The 14,634-nt window shown below is 38.9% G+C and overlaps 1 protein-coding gene across 2 annotated transcripts in view; it reads left to right on the top strand.

Moving 5' to 3' along the window:
• Prpsap2 (phosphoribosyl pyrophosphate synthetase-associated protein 2) overlaps positions 1–14,634 on the top strand; it is a 45,331-nt gene that overhangs the window by 17,673 nt on the left and 13,024 nt on the right. For both annotated transcript variants that reach the window (XM_013522228.1, XM_005399288.2), the window contains 3 exons: positions 3,312–3,367; positions 11,443–11,591; positions 13,135–13,205. In XM_013522228.1, coding sequence (XP_013377682.1) covers positions 3,312–3,367; positions 11,443–11,591; positions 13,135–13,205 — 276 coding nt within the window. The remainder of the gene's footprint in view (positions 1–3,311; positions 3,368–11,442; positions 11,592–13,134; positions 13,206–14,634) is intronic.

The raw sequence follows: 14,634 nt of genomic DNA, 5'->3' as shown, positions 1-14,634 counted from the left end.
CATGATTAATTGGGGTTTGTTTTGTTTTCTTTCCAGCACTGAGGATTGAACCCAGAGCCTTCTCATTGCACTACATCTCCAGCCTTTTTTTTCTTTTTTGTGGTGCTGGGGATCAATCTAGGGCCTTGTACATGCAAGGCAAGAGCTCTACCATTGAGCCACATCTCCAGCTGTACATGATTAATTTGGAGGGATTCTGTTTTGGAATGTACATTGCAGGTGTACAGAAACACTACTGATTTTTGTGTGTTGCTTTGTAACCCTGCAACTTTGCTGAATTCATATATTAATTTGTTGTGGGATTTGTTTGTGATTTTTTTATGACTTACGTAGATCATGTCTCCTGCAGACGGACTTAGTTTGTCCCCTCTCTTTCCAGTCTGGATTCATTTCTGTTCAGTGTCTGGTGACTGGCGAAGGCTTCTACTTTAGTGCTCAATAGCAGCTGTGAAAGCCAGCGCCCTTATTTTGATCCTGACGTTAGAGGAAAAGTTTTCAGTCTTCATTTAAGTCAGATGTTAGTTGTAGATTTTTTCTTTTTTCTTTTCCTTTTCCTTTTCTGTTTTGTGCATGCGTGTGTGAGTGTGTGTGTGTGTTTGAGACAAGGTTATACCGTGCAGTTCAGGCTGGCTGTCCTTGAACTCACTTTGTAGCCCAGGCTGGCCTGCAACTCACAGCAATCCTCCTGCCTCAGCCTCGCAAGTGCTAGGATTACAGATGTGTGCCACCACACCCAGCAGTTGTAGATTTTCCATTAATACTCTTTACCATGCTAGGATGGTAAAGGATAAATGCCCTTCCATCCCTATTTTCTGAGTGTTTTTATCACGAAAGATTAGATTAGTCAAATGACTTTTTTGTATCAGTTGAAATGGACATGTTTTCCACTTTTGTTATCTTTATGTGAGAAAGAGATGCACAGATCCCTTTATTTTGATAATATAGTGTCTTGCATTGATTGCTTCTTTCCCTCATGTTGAACTACCTTTGTATTCCTGGATAAATCAGACTTGTGGTTTGAGACCAGGTCCCACCATGCAGTCCAGGCTGGCCTTGAACTCTTGAAGATACTCCTGCCTTGGCTTTCTGAGTGCTAGGATTGTACATAAGTGCCATCACACCCAGCTCTTGTGTCATTGCTAGGATTGTACATAAGTGCCATCACACTCAGCTCTTGTGTCATAATATAGTCACTTCATTATTCTTTATATGAATACTTTTGTGATTTATATAAGAAGTCTTTTAAATTTTTAATTTATATTATAATTAGCTACTTTGCTTTTATGAACTGTTTTTTTCCACATGAATTGTGTTTCTATTGAGTAAACTTTTCCAGAGAATTTCATTTTAAATATAGTATTTAAAAGCAGTTTATAAGCCAAGTGTAGTGATGGATGCCTGTAATCCCAGAACTTGGGAGGCTGAGATAGGAGGATCGCCTCGAAGTCAAAGCCAGTTTGGGCTACATAGTTCAGAGCTAGTCTGAACTACATAACGAGACCCTGTCTCAAACAAAAACAACAACAACAAAACACTGATTACTAAAACAAATGGCAGTTTACAGGTTTCTGAAGAATGTGTTTCTTTGTTTTTCTTTTTTTGGTTTTTTTTCAGTACTGGGAACCTAACTCACAACCTTGTGCTTGCCAGGCAGGCATTGTGCCGCTGAGCTAAATCCCCAGCTCCTGAAGAATGTGTTTCTAGTACCCATACGGACCTTTACTACCTTCTGGCAATTAGTATAGGCCTTCATAGTGAAAATTAATTGAAGTAATTTTGAAAGAGAAAAATGTAAATACATAAAATTTTTATATGTATATATATATGTTTTTCTCACCCTGACAGGTTCTCATTATGTTCCCCAAGCAGGTCTTGAACTTTTGGGTTTAAGTAATCCTTTTGCCTCAGCCTCCTGAGTTCTGGAGCTAGAGATGTATGCCCCTATGCTGGCTATAACTATTTTTTAAATTTTAATTTCTTCATTCTTATATATAGCATTCTGGAAAAATTCCTTGGCCTGATCCTCCCAGGTTGTCCTCAGGCGGTGTCATTCTTGTCATTCAGCCAGCCAGCTACTTAGCTGCTTATTTAAATCACAACTTCCTTTTTCTAAATTTGTTTTTGGTTCTTTTTCATTACAACTTTTAGCTTGTGTATGATCTCCTCTTTTAACCTCTGAAGAGACAATAGGTATTTTTTATTATAGAATCCTTCTATATAGTGTAATAATGGTTTCCTTGGTGGTTATATCTTCCCTTGGAAGGATTTGATGCTGTTTGATGTTTCATGAGACAGAGAAGTACATGAGGTAGTTTAGAAAAAATTTCCAGCTCCCCCCAAAAAATAGAAGTTGTAAAAATATATTTTGTTCTTTATATCCTGTGCATGTTTGATAAATTAGGCTTTTTTGTAGAAATTTAATCCATGCATTATGCTGGATGCACTTGTGCTGGATCTTCTTCAGATTAGTTTTTTGTTCATTTATGGAGTACTTACTCTTTAGTGCTCTTTATGCACTAGGCCTTGTACAAAGCACCAGATGTTACTACTGTGTACATTAAAATACATTGGTATAATTGTGAGAACAAAGCAGTGGGAATATATTTCAATAGAGTAACATAATTTTAATGAAGTGGTTAAATTTCCAGAATATAATGTGAAAATATGGCCAAGACGAAGCCAGAAATAAAGTAGTGCTCAGTTTACAAGTATCTTCTATATTCTCTAGACCTTACTTGCCACTAGCACAAATTACTTAACTTTTCTAAAAGACCCAAACACATTAGATGTTGTAGTTGTTCTTTTTTAAGGGCTCGTATGTAACATCTTTTTAAAAGTAGCATGGCAGATTATCTTTACAAATTGTTATCTTCACCTTGTCACGACTCTGTTATGTTTGGTCATCTGTTTGGACCACACTGATTTGAACTTTGACAATTACCTTGGATTTAGTTTGGATGAATATGGTCCTTATACTTTGAAATTACATGGAATTGGGATTCATGACAGGACTTTCAAATTACTGTCAAAGCATCTTTATACTGAATTATCAGTGTTTACTGGGCAAGAGATATGACCTAATCACTTTTATCCATTCTTATTTATAAAAAAAAATTTATGTCTCGTATTTTTGTAGTATTTTTTCCTAAGTAGGCATTTCTTCAATTTCCAAAGGAAAAATTTTACTTTGATCTTCCTCTTTTTTTTTTACAAAACCAGATGACAGTGTGTCGAATATTCCTTGTTATGGATTGTTGAAATAGCCTCTTAAGATGACACGGCCATAATCCCTGACCTCTTGTCTGTCACAGATCCCAGATTACAGGAATGCTGTCATCGTGGCCAAGTCTCCAGCCTCAGCCAAGAGGTAGGTGGGACCTCATGACCTCACCTTGGATCTGCTTTTAAGGACAGTACCCCCAGTTCAGTTCCCGATGTTCTAAACCAGACTGTAGTGGTTCACCCTGGTAGCCCTTATTTCTTTTCCATGCACTGATTTTAAGATTATCCTAACTAGGCATGGTAGCACATGTCTGTAATCCCAGTACTCTGAGCAACTGAAATAGGAGGCTCACAAGGTTGTGCCCAGCCTAGGCAATTTAGTAAGTTAGCAAGACCCCGTCTTGGAATAGAAGTTAAAGTAAGGCCCTGGGTTCAAACCCCGGTATCATACACGCACAGAAAGATTACCCTGCCAACTTCACTTATTACATAAATGTTTTAGCTCTTGCCAGTCATATTTCTAGACCACAGCCAGCTCATCTAGGCATCCCACACCCCACATCCCTTACTTCCACTTGGGCTTATTGGTCCTCAAATGTGGGCATAAAATACCAATAGATATACTTTGTAGTTGTTTACTGCCTCTTAGGCAAATGACTCAGTGATTTATTAACAGAATTGTATCTAGCTGAGAAGCCGCTTGTTTGTATGTGTTAAAGGGTAACATTTTACAAAACTGAAGCACCTGAGGTGTACAGAGCTGTATAAGGATTGGATGTGGAGAGCAGAATACAATCATTTTAACATTTACAGTTCACTGACATTTAGTGTATTACAGTGTTTCTACTTCAGAAACTAGTGGTATGACCAAAAAACCCGTACCCATTACTGATCACCCGCTGTCCCTCCTCCCTCTCAGCCTTGGCAGCCACCCCTCTGTCCTCTGTCTCGCTGATTGGCCTGTTCTGAGTGTCTCACGTAAATGGAGTCTTATCTCGTGGCCTCTGTGACCAGATTGTTTCACTTGGTGTCCTGTCCTCAGGGTACATCCACATGGTAGCATGTGTCAGCACTGCGCTCTGGATTTCATTCAGAAATCCTGGAGAGTCTACAGCCACACCACCCTGAATGCGCCCTATCTCGTCAGAAATCTTGGAGACTTTCCTCTTTGTACTCTTTTGCCAGGGCCTCTGGCGGCTGCTGGGAACAATAACTGCCGCTGAGTTGATATCAAAACAGCTTTTTAATTTAATTTCATTTGTTTGTTCGAGCATGTTCATAATTGCTCCTTGTTGCATTTTTCTAATGATTGTTCTAAGATCTCCTTCATGTAGTTTTAATGTGTCTGTCATCTTGGTGTTGGCATCTGTTAATTAGCTTCTTTTGTTCATGGTGGTTTTCCTGATTGCTGATACAGTGAATGATTTTGAAGTGAAATCTGGACATTTGGGTATTGAGGCAGAGTCTCTGTGTCTTACCTAAATCTCTTTTTGCTGATTTCTTATGAGTCTGGTAGTGGAAGTAGTAGTGGGGGCCTCATTGCTGTTCAGTGAGATTAGCCCCAGAGGCCTCTGTTAACCCAAGATAGAAGGGCTGCAGGTGCTTTGGGGAGGAAGTGGAAGCCCCACCTCCCCAAATCCTCCTCTGACACAATGGGGTGGCCTTGTTACTACCAGGCAAAAGTACCCTCCCCAAGAGTCCTATCAAAAAGGGAAGCCAGCTTGTCTGGCTGAGTTAGGGGTGGAAGTCCATGTTTCCACCTCTGTTGACACTGGAGGAGGCAGGGTCACTCACTGCCTCCAACAAAGGGGTGAAAGTCCCTGCTCATTGCTTGACCTCACACCACCTGCCTGGGATCAAGCACCTCATCATAGCCTGGCAAGCATGGAAGTCCAAGCTGTCCTTAGCTTCTGCTGGTATGGGGGAGACACAGCTGTGGTTTTCCTGTGTGTCTGGCTAGAGTGGGATGGGGTTGTTTTAAGTCTTCTGGCTCACTGGACTGCCCTCTTCTTGGTCGTCTGGCTAGAGGGTGTCGGTTTTGGTTGGAGTCTGTGAGGACTTCTGTTGCAGAGCCAGTCTTGAGTGGGAAGGAGGGAAGGAGCTAGCCTAAGTGATACTGCACTTTACTGACATCTGCCATTGTGTTTGTGTGAGCTTTACTCTCTGAGAATTTCTTTTAACTTTTGCATTTTTGTAAGGAAGCATTTAAAGTTGGGTGAATACTAAATTTTTGCGGGGGGTGGTTGTGCTGAGGATAAAACCCAGGGTCTCAAGGCAGGTGCTATACTGCACCTCTAGCCCCTGAATATTAAATCTTAAATTTTGCATTTAAGTATATATTTTGTAACTTTTTATTAAAATGTCCTCCCTCTTTGTGAGTCTCTTCCCTCACACACACACATACACACACACACACACACACACACACAGATATACTTCTTTGTGTTTGATTATGTTGTACAGTTCTGCTCCTGTGAAGGCTTATCATCTTCTCCTTAGAGATACAAATTAAGATACCTTATAGATAGGATCAGGCTGGAAGATGTTTATTTACATGCATTTGAGATTGTAATTTAAACTTTTTATTTTTTAAGCCCAGCATAGTGGTGCACACCTGTAATCCCAAGGATGCTGAAGCAGGAGGATCTCTGTGAGTTTGAGGCCAGCCTGCACTACATAGCAAGACCCTATCTCAAGAAAAAAAAATTGTTTTAAACTTTTGGAATACTGGGGATGGTTGAACCCAGGGCCTTGTGAATGTTAAGCAGACACTCTACCACTGAGCCTTATCCCCAGCCCAAGATTTTTTTAAATACTATAGAAGAGTTAAACTACATGTAATGTAGTAGTACTTTCATGTTTTCTACTGAAAGAAATAAAAACAGAACTTTATGAAAGTTTCTTGAAACAGAACTATTTAAACATGGGTTTAAATTTCTTAAAGGATCTCATAGGATAGGAGCAAAGCTTTCTGCAGTTGCATAGTCCATAGAGGAAATTCCCAGTGTCCTGTCAATGCCTTGGATATGTGTCCTGTGGGTAGCACTGATGAGATCAGTGTGACCCCTATGTTTTTGTTGTCATTGTTGTTTGTTGGCTTATAGCTATTGTGAGCTACTAGGGAAGAACCTTTGCATTTTTGGTGTTGGAAAACCAAGACTGGGACAACCCATGAGATGCTTAAGCACTTGAATGTTTACTGTACTTCAGGTGCTGGAATGGAAGGCAGAGTAAAGCCTAGTGTCCTGCTCAGGAGTCTGGCCCAGTGGGGAGATGGGTATGCCATGTGGCCAGGAACCCTAATGAAGCAAGGAGCAGGATAGTGAGGAGGCAGGCAGAGGCTCAAAGCAAAAAGATAGCAAAATTATGTACCACAGTATTATTCTTTAAAAGAAAGCTGGTGTTGTCAGACAAGTGAGAGCAAGGAATACTGACAAGGATAAAGATCTTTTCATGATGAGAAAAGGGTCAGTCCTTCAAGAGGATGTGATCATCCTAAACACTGAACTGAGAGACAGGGTTCAAAACATGTGAAGCAAAAGTGACAACTACATGGAAAAATTGGTATAACCACAGCCAGCAATTCCATTACTCCTGTCTGTCACTACAGAACAGGTAGATGGAAAATCAGTCAGGCGGGGCTGCGGATTTAGCTCAGCGGCACAGTGCCTGCCTGGCAAGTGCGAGGTTGTGAGTTCAATTCCTGGTACTGGAAAAAAACCAAAACCAAAAAAAAAAAAAAAAAATCAGGCTCCAGAGGACTTGCATGGCACTGCCAACCGTTAAAATTAGATTGACAGTTTGGAACACCACCTAGGGACAGCAGAGTATTCATTCTTTTTGAGTATACACAATTACTAAGATAGGCCATATTCTGTGCCATAAAACAAGCCTCATATTTAAAACTAAGTCATATAAAATAGGTTCTCTGATCTACTGAAAGAAGAATAATTCTCATAACAGAAGTATAAGTCCTGAATAACTAGTAACTAAACAACACATTTTTAGATAATGAGTGGATCAAAGAAGAAATCAAAAAGAAAATTATGAAGTATTTAGAACCAAATGAAAATGAAAACATGCATCAAAGTTTGTGATATGCTATTCAGCTCTGGAGGGAGAAGTCTATAGAACTAAACACTTTTATTAGAAAAGAGCATGTCAGACCAGTGAGTGATCTCAGTGTTCACCCTTTAGACACTAGAAAAAGAAGAGCAAAGTAAAATGAAAGTGAGGCTATGGTGTAGCTCAGTGGAAGAGCACTTGCCTAACATACACAAGGACCTGGGTTCAATCCTCAGCATCACAAAAGCAAATATACAAGTAATATCCCAAGGTAAGCTAAGAAAAGAAATTATAAAGATTAAAGCATAAATGAATGAAATAGAAAATAAAAAGCACTGTAGAAAAGCAATGAAAGCTGAAACCTAGTTCTCTGAGAGTAAAATTGATAAGACTTCATCCTGACTGGTTGAGGGGAAAGAAGACACAAGTACCAGTCCAGACACAAATTCTACAGATAGTAAAATGGTAATGAGGGTATATTATAACAACCTTATTCCAATAAATTCCACAATGTAGATGAAATGGGCAGACTGCTTAAAAGACACAAAGTTACCAAGGCTAGTTCAGGAAGAACTAGGTAACCTGAATAGCCTTGTGTCTATTAAGGAAATGAAATTGTAAACCTTCCCACAGAGGAGGAAAAAAAGTTTTTTATTTGCAGTGTTTGTGATCAAACCAAGGGTTTCACATGTTACACTACTGAGTTACACTCCCAAGATCTCCCAGAAAAAATTCATTGATGAATTCTACCAAACGTTTAAGAAAGAAATGATACTAACTGATGTAAGTGCAGTGGCACATGCCTGTATTCGCAGCACTCTGAGAGGCTAAGGCAGGATTGCAAGTAAAACCCAGCCTGACGACTTAATAAGACCCTGGCTCAAAATTTTAAAAAAAAATTTAGATAATAAAAACCCTGCATAAACTCCAGAAAATTAAAGAACACCTTTGTACTCATTCTCTGGAGTCATCATTACCCTAATAGCAAAAGGAGAAACAGATGTACAGGAAACCTACAGACCAACATCCCTTACAAACATGGACATAAAAATCCAAAGCAACATTTTAGCAAACCAAATCCAGCAATATATAAAAGGTTAATATAGCATGACCATTTGGAATCTTCCCAAGAGTGTGAGTTTAGTTTAACTTTTTTTTTAAATGACTAAATGGGGAAGTACAAATCAAACTAGCATTGAGATTCTGTCTCACTGCAGTTAGAATGGCTATCATCAAGAAAACAAGAAACAATGCTAGCTAGCAAGGATGTAGGGAAAAAGGAATCCTTTTATACTGCTGACAAGAATCTAAATTAGTACAGCCACTATGGAAATTCTGCAGAAAACTAAAAATATGTGAGTTTAAAAAAAAAACCTCTCCTTTAAAAACTAAAATAGCGCTACCATTTGATCCAGCTATACCATTCCTTGGTATATACCCAGAGCATTTAAAGTCAGCATACTATAGAGATACCTGCAGACTCATGTTGGTGCAGATAATTCAAATAGCAAAGATGTGGAACCAGCCTAGGCACCTGTGATAAATGGATGAAGAAAATGTGGTATATATACATAATGGAGTATTAATTCAGCCAATGGAGTATTTAATGCAACCATAAAATTCTGTCACAAGAGAATAAACACATATAAAGACTATCACATTGAGTAAAATAAGCCAGACTCAAATATCAATGTTCCCCTAATATGTGGACTCTAAAAAAGATGACCAGAAAGTAGAAAGGATGCTGTTACTAGACAAGAGGGAGGAAGTAAGAGAGGAGTGTGTAAGGGCAGGATAGATACGAGCAAAATACATTGTATGCATCGAAACCCCCCAACAAATGTGAAACTAGGGAAGAGGGCAGGGCAAGGGAGGTGATGGGTGTGAAGAGTCCCAAGACAGACCGACAGACCCACATATAGATAGAAGCTGATTTTCAACGCAGATGCAAAGGGTAATGCAATGGAGACTTTATTTTTTTAATTTAATTTAATTTTTTGGAAATTTTAAAGAAATGCAGGGGCTGGGGATTTAGCTCAGTGGCACAGTGCCTGCCTGGCAAGCATGAGGTCATGAGTTCAATTCCCGGTACCAGAAAAACTAACAAACAAAAACCAAAAAAAAAAAAAGAAATGATGCTAGCCAGGCGTGGTGGCACATGCCTATAATCCCATTACTCAGCAGGCTGAGGCAGGTGGATCTGCATGAGTTCACAACCAGCCTGGACTGCAGAGAGAATTCAAGGCCAGTCTGAACTACAAAACAAGACCAGGTCTCAAACAAAAACAAAACAAAGAAATGGTGCTAGAATAATTGGATATTCATGTGCAAAAATAATGAATTTTGAGCCGTATTTCACAGCACACACAAAAAAATCAACTTAAAATGATAAAATGTAAAACATATATAAAATCAATGTTGAGTTAGGTAAAATAGTATTTTTTTTGCAGTGCTCATGGCATGATGGCAAGTGCTCCACTACTAACCTACATCCCTAACCCCTAAGCAAAGATTCTTTATGACAAAAGCATAGTTCATAAGAGAAATAAATTGGTCAGTTGGACTTCATCAGAATTAAAAACTCCGCTCCAGAAGTCATTAAGAGAATGAAGGGAAAAGATAGCAATTGGAAAACGTTATTGTAGAGTGTATGTATGATAAAGAAATAGTATTGAGAATATATAAAGAATTCTGAAAACTTCCTAAGGGAACAAATAACCCAATTAAACTGGTAACTGTTAAACAGATCTTTTAAGAAAGACTATCTCTGAGGGGCTGGAGATTTAGCCCAGCAGCAAAGCACCTGCCTGGTAAGTGCAAGGTCGTGAGTTCGGTTCCCGGTACCGGAGAAAAACCAAAAAAAAAAAAAAAAAAAAGACAGACTATCTCTGGTTGGCAAATAAACATGACAAGTTGCTCAGCATCTTTAGGAAAATCCAAATTAAAACTACCATGAAATACCACTATACACCTTTGGAATGTAATGTATAATGACTACAGAAACAAGTTTGGGTTTTTGTTTTAAATTTATTTATTTTTTGGTCTTTTTGAGACAGGGTCTCGCTATGCAGTTCAGGCTGGCCTTGAGGCCACTTTGTAGCCCACGCTGGTCGCAAACTTGCAATGATCCTCTTGCCTCAGCCTCCCGAGTGCTGGGATTACAGGCGTGCGCCACCAGGCCCGGCGAGTCTGGGTTTTTTAAGAGTTATATACATCCCTGCTATTGTGACAGAGCCATTCCACTCTTTTAACCCAGGAGAAAGGAAAGCATATTCTCATACACAGATCTATATATAATATATTTACAAAAAAACAAAACTGGGCTGAGGAATATAGCTCAGTGGCAGAGCACCTGCCTGGCAAGCGCAGGGTCCTGAGTTGGATCCCTGATACCAAAAAAACCTATCAACAAGTTGGATAAACTTCAATATATTCAAAGAGTAGAATTTTATGTAGCAATGAAAAGAAATGAACTATTGATAGTAAAACATGGATGACTCTCCAAAATGCTGTGTTGAAGGAAAGAGCTCACACAAAAAAGAATACATATCCTGCAATTCTACTTACATGAGATTCTAGAAAAGATAAAACTGGTAGAAAGCAAATCAGTGGATGCCCAGGGCTGGACAGAAAAATTTCAAAGGGGCACAGGAATACACTCAGCAGTGATAGCTGTTGTCTTAACTGCTAATACTTTATGGGCACATACGCATATCAGAACTTACAAAATTATGCCTTTCAAGTATGTAGTTTCCTATATCATTTATACCTCCATGAAATTATTTTAAAATTAATACGTACTACTTTGCCAAGTAATTTTGTGTACTGTGTGTACACAGGTAGGTAGCTTAGCAATTACAAGAGAGGAAACCGAGACCCAATGGGTTCAGGCTTTTAGCAGTCTGATTGCAGCACAGGCCAGGCTGCCATTGAGCTTTGGTGCCCATGGTCAGAGGGAAATATTTGTCATGTGAGCGCTTTATACTTAGTCTTGCATTCTAAAATTTTTAAGTTACTTTATTCTTTTTTTTTCCTACTTTTTTGGGGGGAGCTATCTTTCACTTGTGTCTTTTAAATTGCACATGGCACCACTGCCACCCCACCCTTCCTTACACAGAGCTTTGATTTTTATGTCTAACTCTTTCTTTCCCTCAGGGCGCAGTCTTTTGCGGAGCGCCTTCGCCTTGGGATCGCAGTGATTCATGGTGAAGCACAGGATGCTGAGTCAGACTTGGTGGATGGACGGCACTCCCCACCCATGGTCAGGAGCGTAGCTGCCATCCACCCCAGCCTGGAGATCCCCAGTAAGTATGCCCAACACTTCTTCAGCTTTCCTCTGGTCATAAAGCTAAACGTTGGGGAGTTTTTGTTTTGTTTTTTAGTGTGAATTTTTTTCCTTTTTACTTTTTGAGTTAGCAAAAAACCAATTAATACCTTTCCTGGCTAGATTGTCACATGCTTAGGCTGACCTATAAGTGGTAGAACCTTTAAACAGAATCTAGCCTGCCATTGCAAGGCATAGGAAGATGTTCAAACCACTTAGATTCCAATGTGGCACTTTGTGGAATTTGTTCATTCATTCATTGTTCTTTAAAATAAGCAGAAAGGCTTTTTATCCATGGTTGTTTGCCATAATGTTATATTTGATGCAAAATACTAAACAGATTTAAACAATTTAATAGAGGGTAGGGCTTGATAAATTACAGTGTCATTCAGTTCAGCTAATAACACAGGCTGGTGAAGAAATCAAGGCTGTCTGGAAATGAGAACTCTGTGGACTGTGAGTGACGAAGGCAGAATACAAGTGCTACAGCAGAATACCTTAGATTGGGGGGTTTGTGAACAGAAAGTTACCGCTCATCAGTTCAGGAGACTGAAGTCCAAGGTCAGGATGCCAACAGATTCATGTTTGGTAAGGACCTGTTCCTCTTAAATGTGTCCTAACATGGTGGAAGACTCCCTCCTGCCTTTCATCGGGTCACTGATCCCATTCAGGCAGACAGAGCCCTTACAACCTCCTAAAGGACCTGCCTAGCAATATTGCCACAGTGGGTGTCAGCATGAGTTAGGAATATATTTAGACCATAGCATTTCACTTTGGCCATCCCAAAATTCATGCCTGCCTCACACATAAAATATATTTATTCCATCCCATGGCACCAAAAGTCTTAATTCTAGTTAAGTCTTACTTCAGTTCCAGCATCAAATAAAAAGTCCACTTTCATTTAAGTGACACCTCAATCTGACATGGCTGAGACTCAGTAGACACAATTCTGAGGTACATTTCCCTGTGTAGCTGTGAGCCTGTGAAGTCAAACACTTTTGTAAGCCATGCTTCCAAAATACAGTGGTGAGAGAGGCACAGGCTGGACATTCCCACTCCACAGTGGAGAAATAGGCAAGAAGAAAGGAGTAGCAGGTCATGGTCAAGTCCGAAACCTGACAAGGCAAAGAGCATCACATCTTAAGCCTCCAGAACAATTCTTTCTGACCCTACCCTGCCTTCTAGACACTGGGGTAGGATTTGGCTCCCCCAAGCTCTGGGAAGCTCCTGTCCCACTGCTTTCCTGGGTATAGTGCCCAAAGTCTTTCTCACACCGCAAGTCTTAGAGGTGGCCCTGCCACCACATCTTGTCTCCTTGTTGCACTAAGGGGTCAGCTTTCAATCTGTCACCATTAGACATCAAGTTGGCTTTGGATTTTTCAGAGTTGCCATTTATCATGTTAAGGAATTCTGTTATCTTCCTAGTTTTGTTGGGACTTTAAATCATTAGATATGAACTTCTTAAAGGCTTTATTTTGCATTTTAATATAGAAAATTTAGTATGTGTGTTTTATTCTGACCAGTGTTGATTCCTAAAGAAAAACCCCCTATCACTGTTGTTGGCGATGTTGGAGGAAGGATTGCCATCATTGTGGTATGTAGACCTTTTTACTTCTATTAATTTTAGTACCATTGCTACTCTGTTGACTGACTTACTAATGTATTAATGATGTGCATGTAAAAGGCCTGGGGATAGTGGATAGTCAGGTAAGTTTCATAAAGGTTAGTGCCTATTGCTAGATGTTCATTTTGTCCCACATGTTGAAAAATGCTATATCAATAGTTTATTAAAAAATCAGTACTAAGCTATAAAGAAAGATATGCTCGAAGCTTTTATAGGTAAATGGATGTAACTAGAGACGGTAGTCATAAGTGAAATAAATCAGACCTGCATGTGTAAACATCATGTTGTCTCCCTAGTGTAAGAAACTGAAAGAGTGAATAAGGTTCAAAAGACACAATAGATACAGTGAAAGGGAAAGAAACTGCTCAAAACGAAAGAACAACTGGGATGGGAGAAAAGAGAAAAAGAAAGGGGGAAAAAGATATGTATACATACACAAGATAGCTAAGATAATTATACTACTAATTTCTATTCGTTGATAGGAAGCATTAGTGCTTGTATTGTTTGATCAGTTTTGCATGTATGTACCTGGTAATCTGAGCAACCACTTTGAAGATAACAATATGCAATATAATAACCATTGTTAATTTCCTATCATCTTATTCTGAAATTCTGTATTGTTTTTATTGTTTTTTTGGTCCTTTTTTATTTTTATTTTTATTTTAAAGGTAAAAGAATGAAAACATACTAACAAACACAGACATAAAACAACAAAAAACAAAGCAATACACAGTTTCAGACAAGGTGATAAATTAACAGTGGTTGTTGTATTATATAGTTATCTTCAAATTGGTTACTCAGATAAATATAGGTATGTAATATTGATCAAACAATTAAACATTAACTGTTCCTTTCAATAAAGCAATAGAAATTAGTAGTACAATTTTTTAAAATTTATTTTAAAAATAAAAGAAGGAAAACATTAACAACAGACATCCATTTACAAAATAGCATAAGAAAAATACAAGCAATGCTGAATTACAGACAGAGTGGTAGGAAATTAACAATGGTTGTTGTAAATAGTACAGTTATCTTAGCTATCTTGTGTATACATATATACATATTTTTTTCCCTTCTTTCCTCTTTTGCCCCATCCCAGTTGTCCTATCCTTTCGAGCAGTTTCTTTCTCTTTCTCAATATTTATTGTCCCTTTTAGATTTTATTCACTCTTTCAGGTTCTTACAGTAGAGAGACCATATGATGTTTACACATGTGGGTCTGGTTTGTTTCATTTATTCATATTGTCTCTATTTGTATCCATTTACCGATAAAAGCCTTGAGTTTATCTTTCTTTGTAGCTGAGTAATATTCCATTATATAGGGGCTGGGGATTTAGCTTAGTGGCAAAGCGCCTGCCTGGCAAGCGCAAGGTCGTGAGTTCGGTTCCCGGTACCGGAG

This window comes from Chinchilla lanigera, unplaced genomic scaffold (genome assembly GCF_000276665.1).
Source record: "Chinchilla lanigera isolate Chin_1 unplaced genomic scaffold, ChiLan1.0 scaffold00066, whole genome shotgun sequence".
Taxonomy (NCBI): Eukaryota; Metazoa; Chordata; class Mammalia; order Rodentia; family Chinchillidae; genus Chinchilla; species Chinchilla lanigera.
This window is presented reverse-complemented; position numbering and strand designations above follow the sequence as displayed.